Source organism: Physeter macrocephalus, chromosome 1 (assembly GCF_002837175.3).
Source record: "Physeter macrocephalus isolate SW-GA chromosome 1, ASM283717v5, whole genome shotgun sequence".
Lineage (NCBI taxonomy): Eukaryota > Metazoa > Chordata > Mammalia > Artiodactyla > Physeteridae > Physeter > Physeter macrocephalus.
Genome location: NC_041214.2, coordinates 91,862,143 through 91,874,262, shown reverse-complemented (window position 1 = coordinate 91,874,262; position 12,120 = coordinate 91,862,143). Strand labels below are relative to the sequence as shown.

Sequence of the window (12,120 nt, the reverse complement as noted above, 5' to 3'; positions counted from 1 at the left end):
CCCGAGCGCCGGCGGGGCGGGGCGGCCTCACCCGTGCCGATGTAGAGCACGTGGTAGAGCGTATCCTTGGCCTGCACAAGGTCCACCACGAGGTGTGAGAAGCGCACGCTGTCCTGGGTGACACAGGGCTCGGGTGTCACCGGCTGCACGGCCTCGCTCATCAGGAACAGGCGCTGTGCATCCTGCAGGCTTCGCTCCGTCAGGTTCTCGTTGGGGCCCACCTCGGGCAGGGTGCCGCACTGCGGCAGGGAACCGGGTCACGCATGCCCAGCCGCCGGGCTGCCGCGATCCCGTATCCCTCCTTCCTCGCAACCCAGACTCCGATTCTCCAATCCCTGCTCCCCGCCCCCCAAAATCCCCCGCTACGTGCCCTGCACCCTCTTCCAGGAAGATGCCTCATCTTTGGGAACTAAGGGAAAATGAGGCTGGGAAGACGGAGGATGAGGGATGGAGAAGCGGGCAAGGAAGATGAAAGGGGGGCTGGATTATCCAGAAACTGATCATATGAGTGTGGATAACAAGTGTCCTGTTATTTCATGCTGTCGCTGTAGGTGCCCCTCCCCCATGTTGGGCCAAGCCCTGCCTTCCTTCTGCCATGTCCCTATCAGCTCAAGGTTCTTATGCCTTCTAAACCAAAGCTGGAAGGCAACTACCATTTACTGAGCACCTACTACATTCTACAGACCACCTCAAGTGCATATCAACCCTCCAACGTATCTGTGAGGTCGATGGTATTATCCCCATGTGCCAGAGAGGCTCAAGGAGGTTGAGTGACTTGCCCAAGGTGACACAGAGAGGGCTAGATCTGGGTCAGGATTGTACTACTGAAAAGCCTGAGGTCTTTCCCTGCTCCATTCTGCCTCCTGGTCAGGAAGTTGGATGGTTATGCAAATCAACCATCTGCAGTTTTCTCTGTCCCATGGCTACTTCCCCTTCTCCACACTGGGGATGCTCACACCACCCATGGCTGGGCTCTGACCACTCCTGGCACTCAGAGATCCTCCAGGCATTAGTACCCATACTGGGTAGACTGCAAGCAAACTCCAGCTAAAAATCCCTGAATTCTGGCCAGATAGCTTGTGACTGCTCTCCTGGTTCCCTACACTGAGTAGAGCTGAGGTCCCACCTCCCTGCCTCTCTGGAGGTGAGGGGTCACATTTAGAGATGGCTCAGAGCAGGCTCCCACTCTCCCTTTCTTGCTCCACAGTCTTGAGGTTTCCACCCTCTTAGGGAACCATCACAGACCCCACAGATGGGCATAGATCAGCAGGGAAACATTTGGTGGTTGAACTAAGTAGTTGGGAATCAGCTTGCGGCTGGTAGTCTGGGGGAGGGTGGTATGTGAGGAGAGGGAAAGGGGAGGAGAAGCTGTACCTGGAAATTGGGGATGGGGTTGGCGATGGGGAGCCAGGCAGCCCTGGGGTTCTCCTGGTAGCGAAATGGGCCATTGAAAGCCTGAGAGATGGCACTGAGGTTGAAGGCGCAGACAGCAGATGCGGCAATGCTGTTTCTGAAAGGCAAGAGGTGGAGGCATGCTGCCTTCCCTGGAGGCCTCGGCACCTTCCCCTTAAATCACATGGCCAGCTGTCAAATCACACAGCATGGCACAGCTCCAAGGCTTACTAGGCACCTATGATGGCTCTGGTGCCTTCCGCACCACAGGGGTATCACAGAAGGAGGAAACGTGGTTTTCACACCGTGGAAAGCCTCCGGGAAAGAAAGACCCACTGATGAGAAGCACTGGTGGATCCTTCTGCGCTACCTCCTCATCCCCTTCGTTTATTCAGTGGGAGGGTCAAATAAAGTCAATGGTTTTCAAACATTTTAGTCCCTGGCCCACTGTAAGAAATATATTTTATATTACAGCTCAGTAGGACACACACATACATGCACACATACACATTTGCAATGAATTTTCATGAAACAATATGTACCCTTACTAAATACATTATACTCTGATATTTTTATTCCAATCGATTCTGCTTTATTTATTTTATTTAAAAAAAAGAAAAACCAACAACTTCGTTGCCGTGGAAAGCCTCCGGGAAAGAAAGACCCACTGATGAGAAGCACTGGTGGATCCTTCTGCGCTACCTCCTCATCCCCTTCGTTTATTCAGTGGGAGGGTCAAATAAAGTCAATGGTTTTCAAACATTTTAGTCCCTGGCCCACTGTAAGAAATATATTTTATATTACAGCTCAGTAGGACACACACATACATGCACACATACACATTTGCAATGAATTTTCATGAAACAATATGTACCCTTACTAAATACATTATACTCTGATATTTTTATTCCAATCGATTCTGCTTTATTTATTTTATTTAAAAAAAAGAAAAACCAACAACTTCGTTGCCAAACCAGTAATCTATGCTGCAGCCCACCACCCGCAGCCAGATGACCTCTCAGATCCCTTTCAGTCATGGATTCAGACGTTCCTATGAGTCTGATGTGGGCAGTTCGGAGAGAGGATACCACTGCACCAAATGTTTCCAGGGCTGTTCTCTGCACTCAGTCCCTCACCCAAATGTGTGCATTTCGCTCCCCTCTGCCTGGTCGCAGTCCCCACTGTCTCCTCCAGGATGCTGCATTGTCCCTGAAGCCTGTCCAGCCTCCTCTGGTCCACTATCCACACAGCAGCCAGAGTGAGTGTTACAAAATGCACATCTGAGCTGGTCCCTGTCCTCCTTCAAACCCTCCAATAACGTCTCCTTACTCTTAGGATAAAGATCAAAACGCTTAAAGCAGTCTACAAGGCCCTTCTGGGCATAATCCTCCCATGCCCACCCCTCGGCTGACTCTCCCGTCTTCCGCCTACTCACCCGCCAGGTTCCTGCCACACGGGTCTCCTCTCAGTTCCTCAAACATTTTTTCCCACCCCAAGCTTTGCACATGTTGTTCCCTCGGGCTGCAATGCTCCTCTCCCCTAGCTACAGGATGATTCCCAGTCATCCTGTAGATGTCACTTTCTACAGGAAGCCTTCCCTGATCATCGACCCTCCACACTGATCACAGCATCTCTGCACACTGCCCTTTCCCTCTGTAGAATTTATTACAGTTAAAGCTGGCCATTCTCGAGAATCTAAGCTCCTTATGGGCAGAGTCAGGTCTGCTCTGCTCACTGGTGTGTCCCCCATCCCCCTGACCTCCACCATGACAAGAACCTGGGGCATGGTGAAGATGCGCAATACATAAACAATTTGCAGTCTACACTAATGCTGCTATTTTCCCTCGATGCCTCTCCAGTGACTCCTGCCCTTTGCTCACGGCTGCCCACCTTCTGCTGCTGACAGCGGGCTGGTCACTAAGTCCCCGCTGTCAGCTCATGGCCTGTGTGGGCTGTGCTGCATGTCTGTCCCCTGGCTTGGATGGCTTCTCTGCTCCAGCTTGCCTGCTTTACTCTCCTCCCTGTCCATCCTCTTAGACTATCCTTCCTGTAGCTAACCTGGCCCTCATCTAATGCCTGTTATCTGGGGCCCTAGGTGAGCAAACTCCACTCTATGCTTCATATGTTTCTGTCCTTACAAAGAACCCAGCACAGCATCCTGTACAACAAATGTGTTTCTTGGTCTCTGCCGCCCATTCAGCATTCTCTATAAAAAAAAAATCACCTGAATGGGTCAGCCTTTACACAGAAGAGGCGGTGGAAGGAGGGTCTCATGATCTCCATGGGGGTTACCCTTCCTCACACCTAGGAAACAAAAGGGGTTCTAATTCCCAGCCTGGGTTTTCCAGGGCAGTCGGGATTGCCAGAAGACTCTGATAGATTTAGCAGGATCATGGAGTCCTGAGGTTGGAAGGGTAAAGAGTCCCCTCTGAGCCTCCCCGATGGGCGGCTCCTGGACCCTCCTGAAGCTGCCATCCCCTCATTGAAGGCAGCCTATTTCACTTTCATCACCAGCAAGTTCTTCCTTCCCGGAGCCACAATCCAGCTCCTTTTACTTTCTTCATATCTGGCCTAGGCCTGCCCGTCACAGCAACCCAGAACAAGGGCTCACCTCTCAGGAGGCAGCGAGTCACAAAATCCTCAGAGGACCCAGTGCAGAAGGCACAGCAATCCCCATTTTGCAGAAAGAGAAACAAGGGCCCAGAGAGGGACTTGCCCAAAGCCATCAGACTTCGAAGCAGGTCAGAGCGCATTCCTGACATCCAGGGGAGGGTGGGGGAGGGCAGGGACTCACACATTGGTGGTGAAGACCCCGTAGATGAGGTCCTGCTCCGGCAGGTGGAAGGCACTCTGCAGCTCGTTGTAGTAGAAGGGGACCTCACCCGGGCGGGAGCAGTTGAGCCGGGCCTTCATGAACGTGGTCCAAGTGTCCTCCAGCAGGAACCGGCCCCCCATGTCATTCTTGCACACGCGGGCCACCCGAGAGTACACGGTGCGTCCACAGTCATGCTCCACCGCGTTCTCCCGCAGCAAGAAGTACGCGAACAGCCCGATATCATAGGCTGCTACAAAGTTTGGCTCTGGGGGCAGAAGAGGAACAAGGGGTGGGTCAGGCCAGGAGGAAGGAAGGGGGCAGAGTTGGGAGTACTCGACTACTTCCATTTCCTCACATGGGCATCCTGACAACCCCCCACCAGCTTGGTGACCTGGGGGCTCGAACCCTGTTCCCACCTCCAACGCAAAGTGCAGTTATAATAATAGTTAACACAGATGACTGAGCACTCACTGTGTACCAGACACTGTTATAAGTACTTTATATGGATTAACCCGTTTGATCCTCTTAACAAGCTATGAGGTATATACTATGATCGTCCCCATATTACAGATGAGACCATTGTGGCACAGAGAGGTCAAGTACTTGCTCAAGGCCACACAGCTCGTCAGTGGAGAAGCAGGGATTCAACTCCAAGGGGCAAGAAACTCAAATCACCCTCCTGCAATCTCTTCTTTCCCATAACCTTTCCTCCTCATCAATTCCTAACTCTTTCTCTCCCTTTGTAGCCTGCCCTCTATCTGCTCTGGGTCCTCAGGACATCTGTGATTTCATCCACAGTCCCTCTCCGACATGCTGTGGTCCTTAGGCGACCATCTGCCCCACTCTGATTGGGCAGGAAGGAAACTGATGGGGGTCAGGGTGGGCTGGCTGGCTTAGGACCAGGGGAGCCCCCCGGGGCTGGATCTCCTTACCATTGAGCCACTTGGAGTTATACTGGGCGGTACGAAGCGGTGGCCTGCTGCCCAGGCTGCGGTAGATGGCGGGGTCCCGACCTGAGAAGTCGATGACTGTGGCTGCGTAGAGCTCCCCCTGGGAGGAGATGACGGCTGTGGAGTTGTGGCGTGGGTCGTAGGGGCAGCGGGCCACACCGTTGATCTTCTCCACGGTCCGGCTGAGGTTCCCCACCTGGGGATAATGGGGAGATGGGGCGCTTTTCCCCGAAACCCTGGGGCTGCCTGTTCTTTCCACCCCAGAGTTTTGTTTCCTCCTGGGTCCCTGGTCTCTCCGGGCCTCTACTTCCCTGCCCCTCCTCCTCACTGCCCACCCCACAGTCCCTCTGAGGGAGCAGCCGTCATGGAGGGGAAGGTGTGCCAGGAGTCAGGGCCCTCCAAGGTGAGGTTGAATTTTGATGAACAACGAATAATTTTTTAGTGTAAGGATGCCCCCAATCTTGCCTGGGACATTCTGATACTAGCATACTGTCTGTTTTTTACCTGAAATTCAAATCTAACTGGGCATCCTTTTCATTTTGGTTTTTGTGTTGAACTGACAGCCCCATTCCAAGGCTGTGTGCCTGACTGAGAGAACCTCGTGGTTTCCCCCTCTGTCTGCCTGACGCTGCACAGCCCTCACCTGTCTGCTGGAGCACACGGGGGAAAAGGCATTGGTCCCACACATGAACACTTTCCGGCCAGTGACAATCAGGACTCGCACGTAGTTCTGACACTCCTCCTGAAGCAAGAAAGGGGAAGTAATAGAGGGACAAGCTCTCCAGCTGCAGAGCTGGGTGTCTTTCCATCACTCCACTGCACCGCAAATATTCGAAAGCGCTCTTCTCTGCTCCAGATCCACAGCACTCTGAAGCTGAGGTTGCATCTGTGGATGTCTCCCCTCCCCCCCACCTCCCTCCCAGGCCTGCTCCCTGCCTCACCGCCCACTCAGATGCTCAGGCTGCATCCTCCCTTCACCAGGAGCCCCTGGCTCCTCCAGGCTGGGCCTCTCATGCAGGTGGCCTCGTGCCCACACGGTGCCCCTCCATCCCTACAACCACAAGCCTCCCGCTGGCTCTAAGCCAGGCCCCTGGCTGCCAAGGCCACGTACCTCGGTCTTCCCTTTGCTTTGGCAGGAGCGGCGCGTGTCCTCGTTGGAAGCCCACTCTGTGGCCTGTGGGAGGAGCACACAGACATCACACGGCTGTGCCACTCACAGCCAGAGCAGGCAGCAGCCGTGGCTGGAGAGGACAGAGAGCTGGGAAAGGGCCAGCCACGGCCTGCAGGGTAAGGTTCCTCTCACATTATCCACGTGGACCCGGCAGGGCTGCCAGACTCCTTACCCCGAGACACCCCCTCAGCCCAAAACCCTCCACACCTGCTCGGGTCGGGGAAGCCTGGAGTAAACACCGCCTTATCCCACATCCTCCCCACGCGGCTCTGGCCTGGGACCTCCCCAGCCCTTCCTTCCCCAGGTTAGCCAAGGAACTTTGAGTGGCCAAGGACCTTCATTCCCACCCCAGGCCCTGAGTGGGAGATCGGAATTGTGCCTCCAGTATGTGCCAGATGTCCCGCCAATGAATGGGAGGCAGGGAGGGAGGAAAGGCTAGATCGGCCAATCTTAGATACAGGAGATCGATTTCACCTGCCCATACAACCCTGCAAAGTTCTGCATGACTTGCCGCTGGTATATGGTAGAGCAGAGATTGGAACCCACATCTCTGGTTCAAAGGCTATGTGTTTTTTTCCTCTTCATCCCACTGTCTCAAGGACCTAGAACTTCCCCTTTCTTACTTGCTACCCTCGCCCCACCTCTGTACAGGCTGCTTCCTTGTTTCCCTGTAGTGTCACTCATGCTCTATCGTGGGGTCATGTTTTGGGGACACAGCTTCCACTCAGGGACTCAGAGGACATTGCGTGTTCTCCAGTGCCCAGGGCTTTAGGAGAGGGCTGTCCCCACCCAGAAAACCCCATTCCCCTTCATCTGTTCTGCCTATACTCTCTGAGAGCCCTCCCGGTCACTGAAGAGCAGCTGGAGGGAAGAGTGATACCCTTCATGTCCAGGCAGTGTCAGCCCTGGAGTGTGGCTCATTATAGACTTCTGGGTCACATGTATAAACAGGAACTGCCTACCAGTCCTGGGAGAGGGAGCCCTGAGCAAGCAGCTCCTCTAACCAAAAGGGCAAACAAAAAAAAAGAAAAAGGAAGAAAGAAAAACAACCCACCTGCTTTTAATTTCTAACAAAGCTCCTTCTAGGCATGCAGTCACTGCCTGCCGAGCTCCAGGACCCAGGATGTGGGAGGGGAAGAGGTGCTGGGAGCCGGAGCGGCTGGGCTGCTCTCTGCAGTCCAGGCTGCAGCTCACCCACAGCCCCAGGGCGCCTGCCTGGTGGGCCAGTGGGAGGGCTGACTTCTGCAGACCCTGGATTCGGGAGCTGGGTGGTGAGTTTGGTCATGCCTCCATCAGACCGATGACCAGGCTGGGCTCATCGGGCCATACCAGGTCTGGAGCTCAGGTCTCTGCTCCCAGACCTTGGAGAAGGGCAAATGACCCCTGGCATCTGGCCACAGAGCCATGGGCTCCTGGCCAGGAACAATGGAGCCATTGTCATACTCAGCACCACATCAGCTCCAAGACTGAGCCTGATGTGAGAAGAAAGAGGGATATGAACAAGCAAACTCAGGGCCTCTGGGGGCAGAAAAGGGCAATGACCCACATATACTGCAGATGTCCAGGCTTAAAGCTCTGGACAGTGGGTGGCTGCAGGGGGACTGTGTGGACAAAGGGGCCTTGCTGGGGCCCGGGGGTCCCTGAGCACCGGGCACTTTAAAAGGGTCAACCTTATTTCTAAGGGGGTGGGAATCCCATTGTGAGGGTTGGGGGCTCATGGGGGACAGCTGTGTACAATCAAAAGGTGTAGACGAAGTCACATGGAGCTAAGCACCAGGATAGGCACTTGACACACCTCTCTCTTCATTTTACAGGTGAGGAAAATGAAGCTCAGAGAAGTTGAGCAATTTTCCCAAGGTCACAAAGCTAGTAAGCAACAAACCCAAGATGCAAACCCAGACAGCTGACACTAGAGCTAAGCTCTCTCTGTTACATCCTGCAGCCTCTCACAGTGAGTAGATTTCTCAAACCAGAAGTTAGAACATATGGCCTGAAAAGAATATGTATATTTATAATGATAACAGCACAGAACAGGCTTGAGCCATTTTATTTATTTTTATTTTAAAAATTATTTTTATCAAAATAATGATGCGCAGAGTCGAAAAAGTTAAATAGTATGAAAAAGTAATTTAAGAAGCCCCCAGCAACTGACTCTTCTCACACCCCAACCCCATTTCCCAAGGAAACTACTTTAGACTGCTTTAGCTATTTTTCTGTATGCGTTTTTTAAAAATCCAATTTCTCAAAAATATGTGTCAATCTCAGACTTCATCTTCTGACTTCCTGTTACAGAGGTGAAGATTTTTTTCCACTTACCCATCCCCATTCTCCCCCACCCCAAAGCACACATACATTTCCCCTCTCCCTGTCCTCCCATTATAATTATGTAATGTTATTTATTTATTTATTTATTTATTTATTTGCAGTACGCGGGCCTCTCACTGTTGTGGCCTCTCCCATTGCAGAGCACAGGCTCCAGACGCGCAGGCTTAGCGGCCATGGCTCACGGGCCTAGCTGCTCCGCGGCATGTGGGATCTTCCCAGACCGGGGCACGAATCCGTGTCCCCTGCATCGGCAGGCGGACTCTCAACCACTGCGCCACCAGGGAAGCCCTATTTAATATTTTAATATAATTATTTAATACTTTAAAATCAACACTGGTATTTATTGTGAATGTGTGAAAATTGTTCACTGCTACCAACTAGAACCTCAGATTTCACTGAATGTAAGACACCATCTATCGTAATAGGAACCATGAAGAAAGAAAATATACTGCCGAACTCCTTTATTACTTAAATTTTAAAATTTATTTATTTATTTATTTATTTTTGGCTGTGTTGGGTCTTCGTTTCTGTGCGAGGGCTTTCTCTAGTTGTGGCAAGCGGGGGCCACTCTTCATCACTGTGCGCGGGCCTCTCACTATTGCGGCCTCTCTTGTTGTGGAGCACAGGCTCCAGACGCGCAGGCTCAGTAGTTGTGGCACACGGGCCTAGTTGCTCCGCAGCATGTGGGATACTCCCAGACCAGGGCTCGAACCCGTGTCCCCTGCATTAGCAGGCAGATTCTCAACCACTGCGCCACCAGGGAAGCCCCTACTTAAATTTTTAAAGTACGCTTATTGGAAGTGCTCTTTTTTAGATATATATTTAATCATATATTAATCTTGTGCACACAAAAAAGAAAAATGTAAGCAAAATTAATTAAATATGCTTAAACCTTCTCTGAATTCAGAGTTCATCTCTTCTGAGTCACTTTTCTATTGTCATCAGTGCTCATTTTCTGTTGTTTTGTTTGTTTGCTTGTTTTGGACTATCGTTTTTTGAACCACCCAGGAAGCCAGTGATGCAGCAATTCTTCAAGAGTATTCCTCTCTGGTTTCCAGAATTTTCTTCCAAGTCATTGCCCCCATTCTGCAGGTTGGATGCTGGCACCTTCTTGATCTTACCAGCAGGTGTCCACAGAAGGTTTTCTGACAAACCAGGACTCCTAGTCCCTCCTCATATGATCCTAAAATGGTTTGTGGGCTGAGATATCAATGGGTGGCTGTTGCTGGGTGAGAACACCAGGAATAATGACCAAGTTCACACCTTCACAGGTAGAGACAACTCCATCAGGACTGTGGTCTGGCCAATGGTGACTGTAAGATGCCTTTGACAGAAAGACATGGCCTGACTTCAGACTCAGTAAAATGTGAAAACATATGCCTCTGAGAATCAATGAAATATGCCTATTCTGATGACCAACTTTTGTTTTTCCTGGACTGAATAATTGTCTTGATTTTCTTCATTGGCTTGTTTTACAACGTACCTATCACTGATTTTTCCCTAATGCCCAACAGTCCCTCTCAATATCATCTGCTAACTGTACACACAAATGGTTCAGATAACTTATTAATTCCCATTCTCTTCTTCCTGCTAGCCTCCAGCCTCCTGCCCCAGTATGAGCTGGTTGCTCTTGAGGTCTCCTGTTTGGCTGTTAACCTGGGACTTACCTCTACTCCTCTCCTGTTTGCTGAATCCTGTGTTTCCCCTTTCTTGAATTACTTGCTTATTTTGGTAGAACACATCTCCAGTATCTTCCTATGAAAAGGAACATGGTAGATCAATTTTTAAAAATTCTTGCATGTCTGATTCATTCTATCTTCATACTTGATTGATCGTTTTGGTATAGAATTCTAAGCTGAAAATAATTTTCACTCAGAATTCTAAAGGCATTTATTCCTCCATTGTCTTCTAGATTCCAGTGTTGCTACTGAGAAGTCTGGTGTAATTCTTATTCCCAATCTTTTGTAGTGATTGTTTTCTTTTTCTCTTTAGGAAAAAAAAGCTAGAAGCTTTTCGAATCACCTTTGATAACAGTATCCTGAAATTCACACTGATTTGCTTTAGTGCAGGGTCTCTTTTGGGAACTCAGTCAGCCCTTTCAATGTGAAGACTCATCCTCTATTTTGGCAAATTTTCTTATGTTATTTCATCCATAATTTCTTCCTCATTTTTTTCTCTGTTCTCTTTTTTGTAACTCTTATTAATCCAATCCACTGTTGGCCCTTGTGCATTGATCCTCTAGTTTTCAGTTATTTCTCTCCTGCTTTTCATTTCTTTTTTTTGGTCGTTGTTCTAATTTCTGAGAGATTTTTTTTCAACTTTATCTTCTAATCCTTCCATTCCATTTTTATTTCCCCAATCACTTTTTAAATTTTCATTTTTAATTTAATGTTTTATAAACAAAATATATTTTTATATCTCATAAGATTCTAATTAGTTTTAAATTAATTTACAAAGTGTTTTCTTGTATGTCTTGTATTGTCCCTGTTTCTTACAGCTTCCTTCATTCTGTTTGCTTGTTTGTTTTGATCTTTCTCTTTCACTGTAGAGGCTTTCCTCAAACGTCTGGTGATTTTTGGCTATTTATATTTAAAAATAAATCACTAACCATTTCCCACTGAAAGGAGCCAAGGTTTCTTGGAGAAACGACTAATTCTAGGTCTGGGGCAGGAAATGTACAAGGTGAGCCTAGAATATCTCCTCACAACAAATAGTAAGGAAGCAAAGACCACTAGGGTCAAGTGTCATAGGCCCAGGAGCCAATTTGAAGAGGCCCCCTACTGGCGAAAGATGGGATAGTCATGAGAGATAACTGCAATGGGTTGCAATACCCACAATGTTTAAAGCCATGAGTCTGTAATAATAATAATAATAATAAAATTAAATTAAATGATCATCATTGACAGATACTTCGAAGCCACTTCATTATTTGAAAACTGGTGAATAAAGACAGAGTATCAAATATTTATCCTGCCTTTTCTATACGACTGTATCATTGGGTAATCAAATAGGAGATGAGGAGAAGTTTCTCCTTGTAGAAGTAGTCCGGCTAATATACTGTAACACCTAAAGAATTAATGGATCTGGGAAACAATCATCAATGGCTGCGAACATTAAAAAAAAAAACAGAGAAAATCAGATATATGTACCGCCTAAAAAAGTACACTATAACACCTCTGAAGTAACCTTGCCAGAATCTAAACTAAATAAAGACTTTAAGTCTAACAATCAATTCACAGATGATACACAGAACAGAGGAATACATTAAATTGTACCATTTGGATTACAATCAGCAAAGTCAGGATTGTGGGAAACACTATAGGACAAATGACCAGTTTTCTTCAATAAATAAATTGCACAAAGAGAGAAAAAGAAATATTGTTCTAGCCCTGTACCCCATCAGTGCGATTTCACCTTTCCTGGAGTCTCCAAATTTGGAGCCTCACCATTTGGGTCTTTAAAGAAAG

At 49.1% G+C, this 12,120-nt stretch overlaps 1 protein-coding gene across 2 annotated transcripts in view; it reads right to left on the bottom strand.

Annotated features, from left to right (window-relative positions):
• SEMA5B (semaphorin 5B) overlaps positions 1 to 12,120 on the bottom strand; it is a 41,490-nt gene that overhangs the window by 12,398 nt on the left and 16,972 nt on the right. For both annotated transcript variants that reach the window (XM_024120331.1, XM_007109054.2), the window contains exons 4-9: positions 6,269 to 6,331; positions 5,801 to 5,899; positions 5,140 to 5,353; positions 4,187 to 4,472; positions 1,375 to 1,510; positions 32 to 239 (exon numbers count right to left, since the gene is read on the bottom strand). In XM_024120331.1, coding sequence (XP_023976099.1) covers positions 32 to 239; positions 1,375 to 1,510; positions 4,187 to 4,472; positions 5,140 to 5,353; positions 5,801 to 5,899; positions 6,269 to 6,331 — 1,006 coding nt within the window. The remainder of the gene's footprint in view (positions 1 to 31; positions 240 to 1,374; positions 1,511 to 4,186; positions 4,473 to 5,139; positions 5,354 to 5,800; positions 5,900 to 6,268; positions 6,332 to 12,120) is intronic.